The sequence below is a fragment of the Lygodium microphyllum genome, chromosome 23, assembly GCF_053477565.2.
Source record: "Lygodium microphyllum isolate KBCC chromosome 23, Lygodium_microphyllum_v1.1.10, whole genome shotgun sequence".
Lineage (NCBI taxonomy): Eukaryota > Viridiplantae > Streptophyta > Polypodiopsida > Schizaeales > Lygodiaceae > Lygodium > Lygodium microphyllum.
The window spans coordinates 81,149,867-81,165,769 of record NC_141157.1 but is presented as its reverse complement, the minus strand read 5'-3'; the positions used below and the strand labels follow the sequence as shown (position 1 = coordinate 81,165,769).

Here is a 15,903-nt window from a genome sequence, read left to right as displayed (position 1 = left end):
CTTTCTTCACTCGGAAGAGTTGATGTGAAAAACTCAAAGCTTGACTTTTGTGATGACTGTGTTCTGGGTGAACATGTGAAGAGTCCATACCCTCATGGAGCCTCTAGGAAGGCATGTATCTTGGATTTAGTCCACTCTGATGTAAGCACCATGCCAATAAAAACTCAATGGTTTTCGTTATTTTGTCTCTTTTATTGATGATGACCATTCTAAAAAGCTATGGGTTTACTTGCTTAAGTAGAAAAGTCAGGCATTGGATGCCTTTAACAAGTTTTATGCATTGGCTAATACTGAAAAGGGTTTAAAATTAAAATGCATAAGAATAGGTAACAGGGGAGAGTATGTATCTAAAGAATTCAATAAGTTTTGTGATGTCAATGGGATAAAACGAGAGTTTACAACTCCTTATAATCCGTCATCTAATGGTGTGGCTGAGCGAATGAATTGCACGTTATGTGAGAAGATTCGGTGCATGTTCTCCATAGCTAATCTCCCCCAAATTTTTTGGGGAGAGGTACTTTAAACCGTGGTGCATATATGCAACTGATGTCCACACCGTGTACTTGAAAGCTTCATCCTTGAAGAGGTTTGGTCTGGCAAACTTGCTTCATATGACCACTTAAGGGTCTTTGGCCATAAATGCTATGTACATGTACTTGTTGATAGTAGAACCAAACTTGACATGAAATCTCATAGAGGCATCTTCATGGGTTATGGAGATGAAGGTGAAATGGGTTATAGAGTTTAGGTTCCAAGTATGAAAATGGTGTTCGCAGTCGCAAGTATGAAAATGGTGTTTGCAGTCGGGATGTGGTACTTAATAAGTCAAAGCTGCTGAAAAATGTCACATCTAATAACTCAGACAAAAGAAAGTTCAATTTCAGCATGGTCAGTCACTTGAGCAGCCATTAGCCATTGAAAATTGAGCTCCATTTGATGCTGATTATGACAATCAACATATCACTATTGAGCCAAATGAAAATGGGCAGCAAGGGGATGCTAAACATCAACTAGAGCACCATAATCAGCATGCTGAGAATGAATTACAGTAGCCTGAAATTGTATTACAGCAACCTGAACATGCAGTTCAGCAGCTAAACAATGAGGTCATTGACATTCCCTTGGATGTGGATAAAGGAGGGTATTGATTTTCCGGAAGTGTTTTCTCCTGTTGTCAAAATGATCACTCTTCGAGTGTTATTTGCCATTGTAGCATCTATGGATCTTGAACTTGATTTGATGGATGTTAGAACTGCATACCTGCATGGTGATTTGGAAGAAGAGTTGTACATGAAACAACCTGGAGGTTTTGTTATACAAGGAAATGAGCATTTGGTATGTAAGCTTAAAAGAAGCTTGTATGGTTTGAAATAGACTCCTAGACAATGGTATAAAAAGTTTGATGCCTTCATGCTCTCACATGGATTTAAAAGTAGTGCAAATCACTGCTTATATATTAAGAAGGCTGATGATGGAAGCCTTGTTATACTTGTGTTTTATGTGGATGATATGCTTATTGTTGGTAAGCGTAAAAGCTAGATTAATTCATTGAAAAGACAATTGAATTCAGCCTTTTCCATGAAGGATTTGCTCGTGCTCATCACTTAGGATCTTGAGCAGCTACCACACTCCCTCAATAGTTTTCCCCTTGCCACTTCATACTTCTACATTGACACCCTTGCGATAAGATTGTTCTTTATAGGGGATCCTATTGTCCATTTTGCTTTATTAAAAAGAAGCAAAAACTAGAAGACCATTCACTTTGGCTACCCAAAAGAAGATGTGCATCATCCTTGCAAACTTGGTTGGCCCTTGGGCAACTAGTCTAGCATGACACCTTTGATCCAATGCCTTGTCTCTTTGGGGGGTGGGACCTTTTGTGTTAATGAATATAAATTTATACTCTTTCCCTTGGGCACCTTTTTTGGGTCTAAGAGGGGCTGTTCAGCAAGTAAAATTGAAGGTCTCAATTAAGAGAAATTATCATGCATTTTGGTGTAATATAACTCCACAAAAACAGTCCCAAAAGGAATTGTTTTCGAAAATGGCATTTTATTTGTGATAGGAAGACAATTGCTCAAAAATCTTCTACCTTATTCTCTCACTTTTTGTAATAGCTCTCCATCATTCTTCACCATCTTCATCTCACCGCTTGCTCTCTTGCCTAGAAGGATTGCAGCCAGTTGGTTGCCACCCTTGCAATTGGTGCCGCTGCCTTGTCCTAGAGGTGCTACCTACCGATGTTTTGGTTATCCAGCTTTCCAGCTACCATCTGGAGCTGCTGCTTTGCCCTTGGCCGCACATTGGAGGCTGCATTTACTTGGTCAAGTTGTTGCCCATTATCCATTTAGACCTATTGCCTATGTTCTTAGCCCATCCCAGTTGTTGTGAATCCACATCATGATTCATCTCTCTCCATAGTTTGTTGCTAGGGAGTACATTGTTGCGTTTTGTCGTTCTAGCCCCAGAAACTATTGTGTTTCAACACCTAGCTTGCTGCCTGTTGCCTTCAGCCCTCTACCTTAAATTTCTCGTTCAACATTGGCTGTTTGCTGCACTTGGGATTTGTCCTTAGAGGATGACACTCTTTGATACTCTCCCTCAACTCGATTTCATAAAAGACTGTGGTCATTGAACAACCTTCGCTCCTTGACGTCCCTCAATTGTATCTTGCCCTTTATCAGTCATCCCTTGAGCATTCATTCATTTTTAAATTTCTTCTTGTTCTTCTATGTTCTTGTTTGAGTTCCACGGTGTGCTAGTTGTGTTCTCGTTTATTCTTAGTGTCTTTCTTGCAAACCCCAATGTATCTTCATAGTGTTAATAGTATTGGATAGAAAGAAGTAAAATACTTGTCGAGGCTTGGGAAAGAGATAGTGATGATAGTGTGAAGATATGCTAAGGTTTGCACTAAGGAAACACATCATGTACGACCAAGACTGAAACATAGAGACTCAGACAGAGACAAGCAAAACTCATACCCTAAACACAAAATGCAAATGCAAAACTCAATACTCAAACACAGAGATAAACATAGAGTGAAGAAACTTTGAAGTGAATGAATGCTGTAAATGAATGTAAGAGTGTACAGAATGCCTAAGGGCAGAGTAATGAAGTGTTGGAGAGTGGTGTCCACCGGAGATGGATCCCAATTGTTATGACCACCAGTCGGAGTGATAGAGTGAGAGCAATACCAAATGCTGGTCACTAGACTGTGAGGAGACTGAAGCGACTACAGAGGATGATGCCCGATGATGTGGGTGAAGCAGTAAAATGTAGTAGTAAAATGCAGCAGTAGGATGCTGCAATAGAGGAGAAGATGAGGTGATGGCAGCAGTTGCGAAGGTTGGACCGCCACGTGGTGGGAGACTGATGCATTAGTTTTGCACACAAGGGTGAGAAAATGGAGAGATGAAGTTGAATGCTGGGCAGCTTGTCTATTTATAGATGTTGAAGGGTGCCCCAAAAATTAGGGTTTTAGGGGACCATTGAAACTCTCTTAAACCATTTATTAAATTTGCATTTTTCATTAATTAAGCGTGTTTTGGGGCTGTTTAAATATGCTAATCAGCTGTAAAGCATGTTTTAGCTCAACAAATAGTGCCATAGAGTAGTCCTTGCCCCTTGATCCATTTGTTGTAGTACATGACTGACAATATGATGTTGAGTGGGCTGGTGGCAAGTGCCACCTCCAGCTACTTAGGCGAGTTGAAGTTGACCTTGCAGCACTCCTTTTCTAGGGATACAACTTGCATAATTGTAGTAGGAGAGCTGGAAAAATCTGCTTGGTTGGATTCCTCGAGAGTGTGAAGAGGAGGATGATCTCCAAAAGTTGACTAACTGACAAGCCAAAGGAGATGCCTTGAGGGTCGTCACTTTATCCATGAGGACGAGCTTGTGAAGCCAAGTAGCTTTGAGGGAAAGCATTAATTGAGGGTGAGCAGGTTGCTGCATTGGAGTCCCCTGATGAAAGTGGAGGACTGCTGCTATCGCATGAGTCTCACTTGTTTATTCAGTTTATTGAACTGAAGTATCTTGATTTGTATAGAAGTTCAAACTTAGCTAGTTGATTTCAATAACTGAGGGGAAGGACGAGGCAGCTTAGGAGAGTAAATGAAGGTTGTGACCTAGTTGCATTCTGTTTGTGTACTAAAGGGATTCGTACAATCTGTACAATATGATCCTACTAATACATTGCATACGGTTGTGTACAATGTTCGTGTTCAACATAAAACAATGTCCCAAACAGCTCATTTAAATGTTTGAACTTCTTGCTCAGCCCTAACCCTCATATTAAAAAGGGCTCTTTGTTTAATCTCACTTCTTTTCATCTTACTCTCGATTCTTGGATTTGCCTCTACCAGGCTTCCTCCTCGTGAGTTATCCTCTCCCTCTCCCTCTTCCTCTCCCTATTCCACTTTCATCTACATTTATATTACCTCTTTCTCTTTGCCTCTACTTTACCTCCCTCCCCCTCTTCCTTTCCCTTGCACGCCTCCTTTCTCCTCCCCTTCATCTATATCAAACCTCTACTTCCATCTCTTCTCTCTCTCTTTCTTTTCTACCTCTACCTCTATCTATAGCCCTACTTTTACTTACTATCTCTCTACCACAATGTCTAACCCTCTTCATGAAGCTTTTTGGATTCTATAGTACAAACCTTGAGAAGGCCTTGAGCAAGTCTAATTGTTATTGATGGACTTGCAAGTTTTGTGGAAAGTCCTATACAATTAGTGCAGCTGGGCTTCTTATTCACTTGTCCAAGATGGGTGGACATTTGGCTTATGTCTCAAAATTCCTCTAGCACTAGCCAGTGAGATAAGTAAGAAGTAGTCTGCCATGTTGAATGTATCTTCAAGCATGGCCAAGGCTCTAGAGAATGTTTATCCTTGACATGAAAGTTGAAAGTTGAAGCTTGCCTTTTCATATAACACTTTTGAGATAAAACATGACTCTTGGAATTGGACTCTTATACTTGTAGCCGTGTAAATGTTTTCTAGTTCAGGATACGACTCCTGCACTTGGACTCTTATGCTTAAAACCTTGTAAGTATTCTCTAGATCATGATAGTTGAACTTCCTATCCTTATTTGTTATTATATTTTTATGTACATGTAAGGCATGTTATTAGTGAAATGAACATATGAAGCAACAAATATTTTTTCCAAAATTTTTGTGTACATTCTATACTGTACATATTTGCATTTTGGACATTGTTTAGTTCTTGTTAAGATCAGTTTAGTTCTTTGTTCTTTTTTGTGTTCATTCTCTTTCTTTGTGTGCGTGCGCGTGCGCGTCCACGTGCACATCGCTTCCATTTGAACACTCACAATGTGCTGCTTAGACATTTGCATAATATTTTGGATTACTATGTCATCTGCTTTTAAATAATCAAGAAGGAATTTTTGGAGCTCTCAAAGATATTCACAGTGATTCTGTTCCATGATTTTCTATCAATGAGCCAATTGTATCAAGGGTTTCTTGAGGCTTATATTATGCTGGTGACTTTTGATGTTATTCAAACATTTATTTTGTGTGGAGTGACGCGCTGAGTTTCGCTCTAATGTTGATCTTACTGGACCACAAATTTTGTGCTATATTACAAGGATTACCATGCGATGGTTGCCCAACTGGAGCATCAATTTCGTCTAGGTAGACTTGCACTTCAGGGCCTGTGGTTCTTTTGTCAGGTAAATTTTACTGCTACAAGTGGCTTTTTGTAAGTGGCAAGGTCTATCAAAGACTATTGAATTTGTGAGATCTTTGCCATTGTGTTATGCAGCCTATGATGGGGGCAATGCAAGCTCTTTCAAGTGTAGTACAGAAAGCAGTTGGAAACTCACTCTCAGGGGCTGGCATTTTGAATCTACTAGAAAATCAGGTGCTGTTTCGTTTTTGAGAGCAAAATGCCTCCATTTCAATATGCTTGTTGAGAATTCAAGAAATGTCCCTGGAAGACTAAGTTGTTTTTAGTTTCCAAGATTAGAGATGCAAGTGCTTGTATCTTATTTATCTTCGAACTTGTGAAATGCAAAACATTAGTTTTTCTTGCTCGTTGTTATAAGGTAACTGATGACAGTGGTGTGTTTAAAGAATTTTGTGAGCATAATTCATGATGCATGTGTAAGCTTTAACAGGATTTTTATTGTGATAGGTAGGCAGCTGCCATGGCAGGAGATACTGCTGCACGGTCTTTGCTTCAGAAGCTCTCTCACTATGCCAGTGCTCCTTATTTATGGATCCTTGAAAGGTACAAGCACAGGCTTTGGATCCAATGATTTTAGAGCTAGTGTGTGATTCCATTCTGGGTTCAGCTTTTGTTCATGATGCTAGAATGACCAGTAATAAAAGCTTTATGTTCTTGAAGATGGGTGTATGAAGGTGTGATCGATGATCCATATGGGGAATTCTTCATTAGTGAGAATAAAGCTCTTCAGAAGGTTAGTTACTGCTGTGTCTGCTTCAGCTTTTTCAGAATATGCTTCAAATCTCAAGCTTCATCAATGTTTTCCAGGAGAGCTTAAGTCAAGACTATAATGCAACATATTGGCAACAACGATACAGCCTAAAGCATGATTGTCCAGGGTTTCTATCTACAGCAGCTGAAACAATCTTGACAACGGGGAAATACTTGAATGCTCTGCGAGAATGTGGTCATAGTGTACAGGTCCCTCCCTGCAAACAGGTCACACTCTCTCTAATAAGTGAATTTTACCTTTTCAAAATCAGGTTCAATGAAAATTTGTTGCTGCAGATTCCATTCCCTGATAATTCGAAGGTATCCACTTCAAATACCCGCCAGTATCTTGAGCGGATAAATGTAGCATACAATTTTGCAAGCGCGGAGTTGCTTAATCTAATTGTCCAAAAGGTCTGCCCAAAATAGATGCTAATGTTTATGAATGATTTCTACTAATGGTTGCCATATTTCATCGTTACACACTAACACATTTTGCTGTGTCCAACAGTTTGATTTGATGGGCCATCTGCGCTCCGTCAAGCATTATTTTCTTGTAGATCAGGTAAGTTTTTAAACTGTGGCTATCGGTAATATCACAATAGCATGTCATGCAATCTGATTTGCAGAGACATATCTTGATGTTTGTAAACATTTGAACTTTATCAAATTTCTTTGTCTTAAAATGCATATAATATAATGAAATAGGGTTGAGCAGGAACCTTTTTTTTTTCCTCTTGATTTTGTTGTGTTATTTTTGGGCTGGGGTTTTGGACTAGCTCAAACAATGGAGGCCAAAAAACACAAAGAGAAAGAATGAACTAAGACAAGGAATCCACGAGCAATATTAATGAGATATAACTGACACGTGACAGGATGCCTCAGAGAACATGCTCAAAGTCTCCTCATCTTACACATGCAAAATACTTGTATAATGAAGTGTGTAATGTGTCCCATGCTCCACTCTTTTATTGGTAGGCATGCACTATCCTGAGGTGTACACTACAACCACAGGGTGGTGTATAAGGGTACTAAAGGCAGCACATGTGAGGTGCTATCATTTGGGGCCAATCGGTGTCAGTATCTCCTTTGCTTTAAGTCATGTTTATGATCACTTTATTGTGCTGAAGATTTCATTATTTGACATAGTTAGAACCATAAACTTTGGTTTTACTGAAGGTCAATTTCATATGGTGTGACTAGGTGTCACTTTTGAAGATGAGGAAAACACAGAAGACATCAGTGCATTTGTTGGCATTGGTGGTCATATGCATAGCTGGTGTTCAAGAGATCCCATGACGGTTGTCCAATTGTGTCATTCGCTAAACTATTGTCAGGAGTTTGTTACAAGTTCTAAATTTGCTCCGGGCATATCTATGTAGGTTAGAGCTCCACATAGCCCTATAAGACATATCAGTGCCCAACTTAGCTTCTGCAACATAAGTCAGCCCACTGACTAATGCTTGCTCAATCTATCCTTCTTGAGCTCCTGGATCCCTGCAACAGTTCTAGATTCACAACATGCACAGCCTGCAATCCACACATGTGATCCTTGTTTGTTAGCTCAAAATTCAGCATGCAAATTAGGATTTTTTGTTTCTCTGCAGTCCACATGGCTGAAAATAGCACCTGCAACAGTGCTAGATTTCTAAGAACATTGGCCACAGCAATCTCTATTAGCTAGGGATCCTCTGCAATACTAGAATTTGAAAAAGGAGATCTTGCCTTCGGTGACTGTTACCAGCCTTCCTTTGGGGGAAAGGGTGGTAATGATCTGATTTAACACTTATTAAGGCAAACATCAAAATCACATGAATGGAAATGCAAATGATACCATTTAATCTGGGATAATTGACACCTTGTTGGCTCCAAAATTGGTGTCGTTTGTGGTATTTCTTTAACTTGTATTGCTAAAGGTTGATGTATATTGAGATACAGCTTGATCTCCTTCAATCTTTAATATATATTTCTATCCATAACAACTAGCAAGTCTCCAAATCAATTTGCCCCTTGGTTTGCTTGGGGATTGACCTTCCATTTGATCTTGATGACAAAAATTGCCCCAAATTTAATGTTGGCTTGCTGACCTCTTGAAACTCCTTGAAATCCCTAAATTTTAGATGCCAAATTTCAAGTACTAGGCCTTAAATTCTGAGCAATTTTCCTATGGTGGTTGCTAAACCCTAGTTTTTATTGTAAATTAGGGTTTAGCAGCAGAAATTCTTTGATTGCACCCTCCTTGGGTTTAATTTGGTTGAGATCTCTTGAGGGAAGGTTGAAAGAATCGAGAGGAAGCTAGAGAAACAAAAATTTAGAGTTTCATGGCCAAAATTGGCTGAAATTTAATGCTACCCTGTTGTGAATGGTTGATTGACTATAGTCCACCATCAACAAGAACCCACATGTAGTCATTTTGTTAGTAGGATTGTCAACTCATGTGTGAGTCTATGCATACCATTTAGGGATGGGCACATTATCCTTCTTTTAGGTATTTTATGCTAGTGGGCCAGCATTTAATGCTGGCTGATCAGTTGCTGTATTTGGCATAGTTATTGCCTATTTATAGTGGGGCTCCTCCTCCTCTTCATTCATCATATCATCATTCATCAGGTGGACTTCTTGTTGGAGAGAGGAGTTGGTGCGAGTGCCCATGCAACTAGTGACTCACTTTTGTATGCGACTGTCTCGTGTTTGGTAGATGGACTCCATTTTCCAAGCATCCTTCCGAGTTCTCTTCTTTGCACTATTCTCTCTTTCTTTCTCTTTTATGCCTCCATTGCTGCCTCACTTTTGACATGGTATTAGAGATCTGCTTCTTTAGATCGCCTTCCTTTGTTGCTTTCTAGTCCAGGTAATACGGTGATCCTTCATGACTCTCTAGTGTGAGAGAGGGAGTGTGAGAGCGTGGTGAGATGGGGTTGGTGAACCTCATCTATACAGGTATACAGGTGCATAGGTTCCAAAGAGTGGCATCCTTGATGCTTCAATCGAAGTTTGGCACGTTCAAATCTGGAGCTGGGATTGACATCTAGGTTCATGTGATGAGCTGGTTATTTGACAAAGAGTGGGCTTGGCTCCTAGTCTTGAGCTTACATGAGGGGACACTTTGGTAGTTTGGCCAAACAAGAATCCATGGTCACATATGTTCAGAGGCACTTTCGACAGTTTGGTCTTAATACTATTGCGAGACATTGATGATGGACACAGAGACATGCTATGGTTCTTCTTTATTTTCAAGAGTTGGTACAGTCGACCTCAACATTAGGTTTTCTCCAAGGCACCTTGGTGGTGGGTTGATCACCCACTGCTTGGGTATCCATGGTTCTACTGTGGTGGTTTTATGTTGTATGGACTATGATGAGTCATTCTCCTTGTATCATTGTATGAGATCACCCATGATATGAGAGAGGGCATTGGTAGGATTGTCAGCCCATGTATGAGTTTGCGCATGCCGTTTAGGGCCGAGTACATTATTCTTCTTTTAGGCATTTTATGCTAGTGGGACAACATTTATCGCTGGCCGATCTATTGTTGTATTTAGTATATTTATTGGCTATTTATAGTGGGGGTCCTCCTTCTCATTCATTCTATCATCATTCACCAGGTGGACTTCCTATTGGAGAGAGGAGCTGAAAGAAAACTTGGTTTAAATCTCATTCAAACCAAATGAAACTAGAAAAATTTACAAACCACAAAATCAACAAAGAAAGCAAAACATACTGACATTGACCATTGCTATACTACCCAATCTTAACCCATGAACTAGGATTTGTGCAAGGGTGCATATGCTAAGGAAGTGGTCATGAGCTTCATACTCTACCTATCAGCACAAAGGACCCAAACCCTAGTTGCATTCTCAACCTAGAAAACAAGCTTGTGCATGATTCATTAATCACATCATCAACCTAGTTAGTTTGGTAACCATGGGGACCACTACAAGCACTATGGATAACTTAGTAGGTGATTTTGATGACTTCCAAGCCATAGTCAATAGCTCGGGATTGTCTCGTGTTTGGTAGATGGATTCCATTTCTGGAGTATCCTTTAGAGTTCTCCTCTTTGTAGTATTCTCTATTTCTTTCTCTTCTATCTTGTATTCAACAATTTATTTTAGTATGTGTTTATGCTTTCATTCCTGCATCAGTTTTTGACACATTTGCCCTTGTGGCCCCCTAAATCGGTGTCACTTGCATGTAGACAGCCTATAGGGGCTATCACTTGCCTCCAATGGCTTCCTAATTAGCTAGGGGCAGGTATTTGATAGCCTTCAATGGCTAGGTTGACCTATGGTTGGAAAATTGCACCAATAGCTCTCTCTCCTCTCCCAACCTCTACATGTTGGAATGAGGTTCTATCAGCATTTAACCACTTGCTAGCAGCCTTCTAAGTACTTTTAAGCAATTTTCAGTCCAATTAAATTAATTTTTAGAATATCAATTCTGAAAATAAATTTAATTATTATTTTTTGCCCAAAAAAGTAATTGTATCAGCCAACAAGTAAATTGGCTAGGCCAATTTGTCATACAAACAATCCTAAGCATTTATTAGGCCTTGAACTAGCATTAATAAATTAATTAATACCTAGTTTCTAATGTCACAATTGACATTGATGGCTACTAAAATATTCTAGGCCAAGATTTGTCACCATTCACTTCGTAGTACCTGACTGATATAACTTATTGCAACTTTTGCCTTTGACATTCATTGACATTTGGAGGTCCTTGGCCCATCATTGTGAATTAATGGTCTTGCACAACACACTTGCACCTCACATTTGCACATTTGATTGACAACTAAATCAAATGCTAAGCAAAGCATAAGAAATTTATGTTTTTGTGATGGACCTCTTGAAATCCTTGTAATCGTTCTTGATTGCATTGCAATGTGTCAAAAGCATTTGTTGCTAGTGGTGGAAATACACGTTGGCATCATAGTCAAACATGTGCTCCTATTGCTTAACCATGCTTAGGCCCAGTATATGTCTGAAATTCCAACCACTTAAACCAATTACGATCCATGCACATGAATCATAACCACTGTTGGAACCATAAAGAATGCGACTACATACCAAAACCCAACACTATCTTGAGCACCAAGGCAAAGTTATATGTAAATTGGGTATAGCCAATGCCTTGTAGCAATGATGTACCACATGATACTCATGTAAAGCACACATTAGCTGCAAACCATATTTAACCCATGTAAATATGCTTTTTTTGTATCACCTTCAAACATATATTGCATACCATTCATATATCTCATACATACTGTACAAATGTACATTATATCCAAGTGTACATTCCATGTACTCCGTACATGCCAATAACCTTGCACATGCACATTTTTAGAGCCTAGGTGTAAACCATACAGATCTATATACTAACTCAGAGTGACTAGTCTACCAAATAGCGATCCCAATGGCAGAAATATTGTTAGCATATAGTACACTAGATACAAACTCCCCTTAAGCATTGGGTAAGACTTTGGACCCTTTGTGATTTGTTGATCTTGAAAGAGCCCGATCCAAAATCAGCTCTAATTGAAACACGTCAAGATAAAATGCTCGTTGAGGATGATTTGCCAGATCATATTCTTAAAGTTAATCTAATTATTATTTCTTGCTTGGGAAAATAACTATGCTAGCCAAGAATTCAGTTGGCTAGGCCAACTTGTCATTCAAGCAATCCTTGGTATTTATTAGTTCTTGAACTGGCATTAATCATTAATTAATGTCTAGTTCTCAATGTCACCATTGACATTAATAGCTAATAAAATATTCTAAGCCAAAATCTCTCACTTAGCACCACCTAGTACTTGACTAATATAACTAATTACAACTTTTCCCTTTGACACTCACTGACATCTTGTAAATCCATTGGCTATGGTCTTATTAAAGTACATTGATTCAACCGGTGGACTTCACCAGGCTTGGAGTATGCCTTGATTAACTATGCTTATCCCAGCTAGAGTATCCACGATTCCTCGCCATATAGTGTCTCCAAGGGTTTCCATGGAAAGAAGAATATGCCACTCAACTCCTTTCCAAAATGTATTAACCCCTAAGGCACTTAGGGTTGGAGGAGCACTAAAGTCAGATTGTGGAATGTGGTGGGTGATTGCAATAATGGTAGGTTAATATTCTCATAGATATATTGTGAGCGGCTCACATTGGGAACGAGAGAAATATCTTGTTCCATGGGTTACTGGTCATTTGGGGTTCAGCAGTATTTTCATTGAGTTGTCAGGGCTTTGTGTGGGTGATGCAAGACTTGCTTGGAATGCTTAAGATTTCATTGACATGCCCTATTTGTAATTTGTTGCTTTGCATGGATGATACAAGACATGCTTGGAATGCTTAAGATTTCATTGGCTTGCCTTATTTGTAATTTGTCTTGTGTTGCCTTTACCCACTCCTTGACTTTGTTAATTGCAACTAGCTATTGAACTGGGTTGGGATACACCTTATCTCTGCAAGGATCTCCTTAGCTGTTTGAGGTACGTGCCTTTTGTTGACCTTACAAAGCAACATGTTGCAGTTGAGCTAGAAAGGCACCATAAACTGATTAGCTCTTTAGAATAGCCCCAAAACATGTAAGCTACCAAAAGTTTCATAAATGATTTGTGGTCCTAGAGAGTTTTTGTGTCCCATAAGCAAAATCCTAATTTGGGAGGATCCTTCTACATCTATAAATAGATAGGCTGCCCACCATTCAGCCCATCCTTGTCTTGTAGGTTTTGGCCATCATCTGTCTTCCACCACTAGTTCTCTAGCTCTCATCAGTTGCTACTACGTGGTCTATAGTTGTTGCCTAGCCTCCTACTATTGTTGGTGATGAGCTGCCATCATCTTCAAGCAGTTACATTGCTGTGTTTACTAGTTCTAGTCCCAGAGATTGTTGTGTTCTGGTTTCCAGCTTACTGCCCTTCCATTTCCAACATCGGTGTGAAGTTTGCATCCATAACATGTCATTTTTGTGTTTTCAACTCTTTCCTTCATTAGTCTTTGTTGCGACTGGTGGTTATTGCACCTGGGGATCTGTCTTTGGCAGATGATACACATCGACACCTTTCTTAGCTCGCTCCCATGAGACCCACCAATTGTTGGACAGCCTTCTATACTTTCTCTCATTCATTTATAGCATTGACTCATTCACTTCAGAGTTCTCTTTCTTCTCTATTTGCATTTTGCGTTTATTGCATTATTATCTAAGTTATTGTGTTTGAGCCGTGTTTGTACATTTTGTGTTTTCTTTGTGCAAACCCTAGCATATCTTCACATGATATCAGAGTTGGTACTCTTATAAAGAGTATTCTGTGGCTATGGTGGAGAGCTTGGTTTTGTGCAAGATACATGAACAACATGTAAGTGATTCACAATGGCTCAAATTACTCCATCTTTGGATCTGTTGATGTTTTCTCCAACTACTCCTTCAATGGAGGCCTTGAGAAGACATTATGGTCTTGATTTAGAGGACTACGCTCCATCTACTAACTTTTCTTTTAGGGATAATTCACAATGGCCCAACTCTTCTTTGTCTCATACTCCTTTACAAGGTACATCTTAGTTGGAGCACTTTGCCGACAAAATTGATCACCTCTTAGATGAGGAAATACTATCTACTATAGCCGAAAATTCAAACTCTTTACAACCAAGCCTAGTGGGAGGCTCATACAATCCATTTTTTTGTGTAAGTTTAATTTTGTCTATACTGCTCCTTTAGTCATACAGGAACCGACTTTAAGTCACCATGGAGACCCAGATTGGCATTGGTGTGGTTTTGAAGAAAACTCTATGTTTAGAGATGTACCACAAGATGATCCTTCATCTCTTGTTTCATTTGAATATGAGTTTTGTGCTTCCCATTCACCTTCACATTTCGTGCCCTTTCCTCCCACGTTCGCTTCACATTTAGATTCCTTTTCTTTCTATCTAGACCCTTACTTTAGACCTATGATAGGTTATTCAATCTTAGTGCATGCCAAGGTTTTAAGGCATCACTAGACACTCGAAGTATACCACTATGCACCTTGGTACATTGTTAGCGGGAATGCCATCCTTTAGCATTGTGCCTTACACACACCTGCAAAAAATGCATGAATCCCTATCTTGTGTTGATGGGTTACCTCCTCCTTTGAAGGAAACAATGAGCGGAAAGGAATCATCTCCACATTTAGACCTTGCTCCACTTTCCCTGATTGACCCTAAGCACGGATCACATAGTGATACCGATGATTGGTCTTATTCTTTGAAGGAAAAAGGGAGTGGTACACTCCTACCCTCACAAAGATCATCCTCGCACTTATTTGCCTAAAAAGAATAGGTTTTGTACATTTTCCAAAAATCAAGCCATGTAGAGGACAATTGTTGTGTAAAGGCCAAGGGTCTTAGCCCACACCCAAAATCACCTCATCCCCAACTAAGGGTCTTCTACCCACACCAAAGTTGAATTTAATCCCCATTTCTAAACCAAGAAGTTGAACCAAATTACACAGAAGTCTATGCTTGTACAAGACTATGCACAAAAATTCCAGAATTACTTGACTAGATTGGATGCTATAGACAGACCGCCATCTTTGGAGTTGCAGAGTTCTTAGTTTGTAAAATTGCTAATATTGAATCGCAAGCAAAGGGTAGAGAAGAGACTTGGAAACAGCAAGTCCAAAAAGAAGGCTGACAATGAGTTTACTGACTCCGGATTTGATGATTTTGATACGGATGATAACAGTGATGATGAGGATTCTTCCTTTGAATTAGACTTTGACAGTGAGTCAGATGATGAAAAAGGGAAAAGAAAGCAAAGATGGCATTAGAAAAAGTTCATGAAGAACAAAGGATCCTCTAGGGGCAAGAAGAAAAGTCAAGATAAAGAAGAGAGGACAATCTTGGAGAAGCGGCTAGAAAAGAAGATTAAGAAGCAGTTGTTGGATATGGGAGTAATTGATGCTCGAGGGAATGTGAAATCCTATAACATTTGTCAAAAGATGGGACATGAAACAAAGGAATGCTGGTATAACCCAATAGTGTGGAATCCTAGAATGCAAGCAACACCACCAACACCACCTATTAATCAGATTGCACCTGAAATGACATAGTAACGAGGATTTAGAGGGTTTGGTAGGAAAAGTTGGCCACCAAAGCAGTGGGGAAATCACCAGCCAAGACAATGGAACAATGCTCAGCAGAGGCAACGAGAGTCTTGCTATTAGTGTGGCAGGCAAGGACACATGTGAGGACCAAACTGTGAATCATGGGTACGCCATAGGGATGAGGGATGTAGATCGAAAATCAGCAAGAGATGCAACTAGCAGGAGCACCTTATATTCAGCAACCGTCGGCACACACAACGATGGTCTTAGTGGAGATTCTTGTGGAGATCATAGAGAGCTAGGCCATAGGTCAATAGCTGAAGCAAAATATTAAGGAAATTATGGGGAAAGAGGTGCGAG

The 15,903-nt window shown here is 39.7% G+C and overlaps 1 protein-coding gene across 4 annotated transcripts in view; it reads left to right on the top strand.

The window, feature by feature from the left end:
• The window catches only part of LOC148016391 (Spc97 / Spc98 family of spindle pole body (SBP) component), a 74,236-nt gene that overhangs the window by 27,190 nt on the left and 31,143 nt on the right, over nt 1–15,903 (top strand). For 3 of the 4 annotated variants that reach the window (XM_087663626.1, XM_087663625.1, XM_087663628.1), the window contains exons 8-14: nt 5,606–5,689; nt 5,782–5,880; nt 6,158–6,249; nt 6,367–6,439; nt 6,514–6,684; nt 6,754–6,870; nt 6,968–7,021. In XM_087663626.1, the coding sequence (XP_087519752.1) occupies nt 5,606–5,689; nt 5,782–5,880; nt 6,158–6,249; nt 6,367–6,439; nt 6,514–6,684; nt 6,754–6,870; nt 6,968–7,021 (690 nt within the window). The remainder of the gene's footprint in view (nt 1–5,605; nt 5,690–5,781; nt 5,881–6,157; nt 6,250–6,366; nt 6,440–6,513; nt 6,685–6,753; nt 6,871–6,967; nt 7,022–15,903) is intronic. The other variant, XM_087663627.1, reaches the window with a different exon arrangement.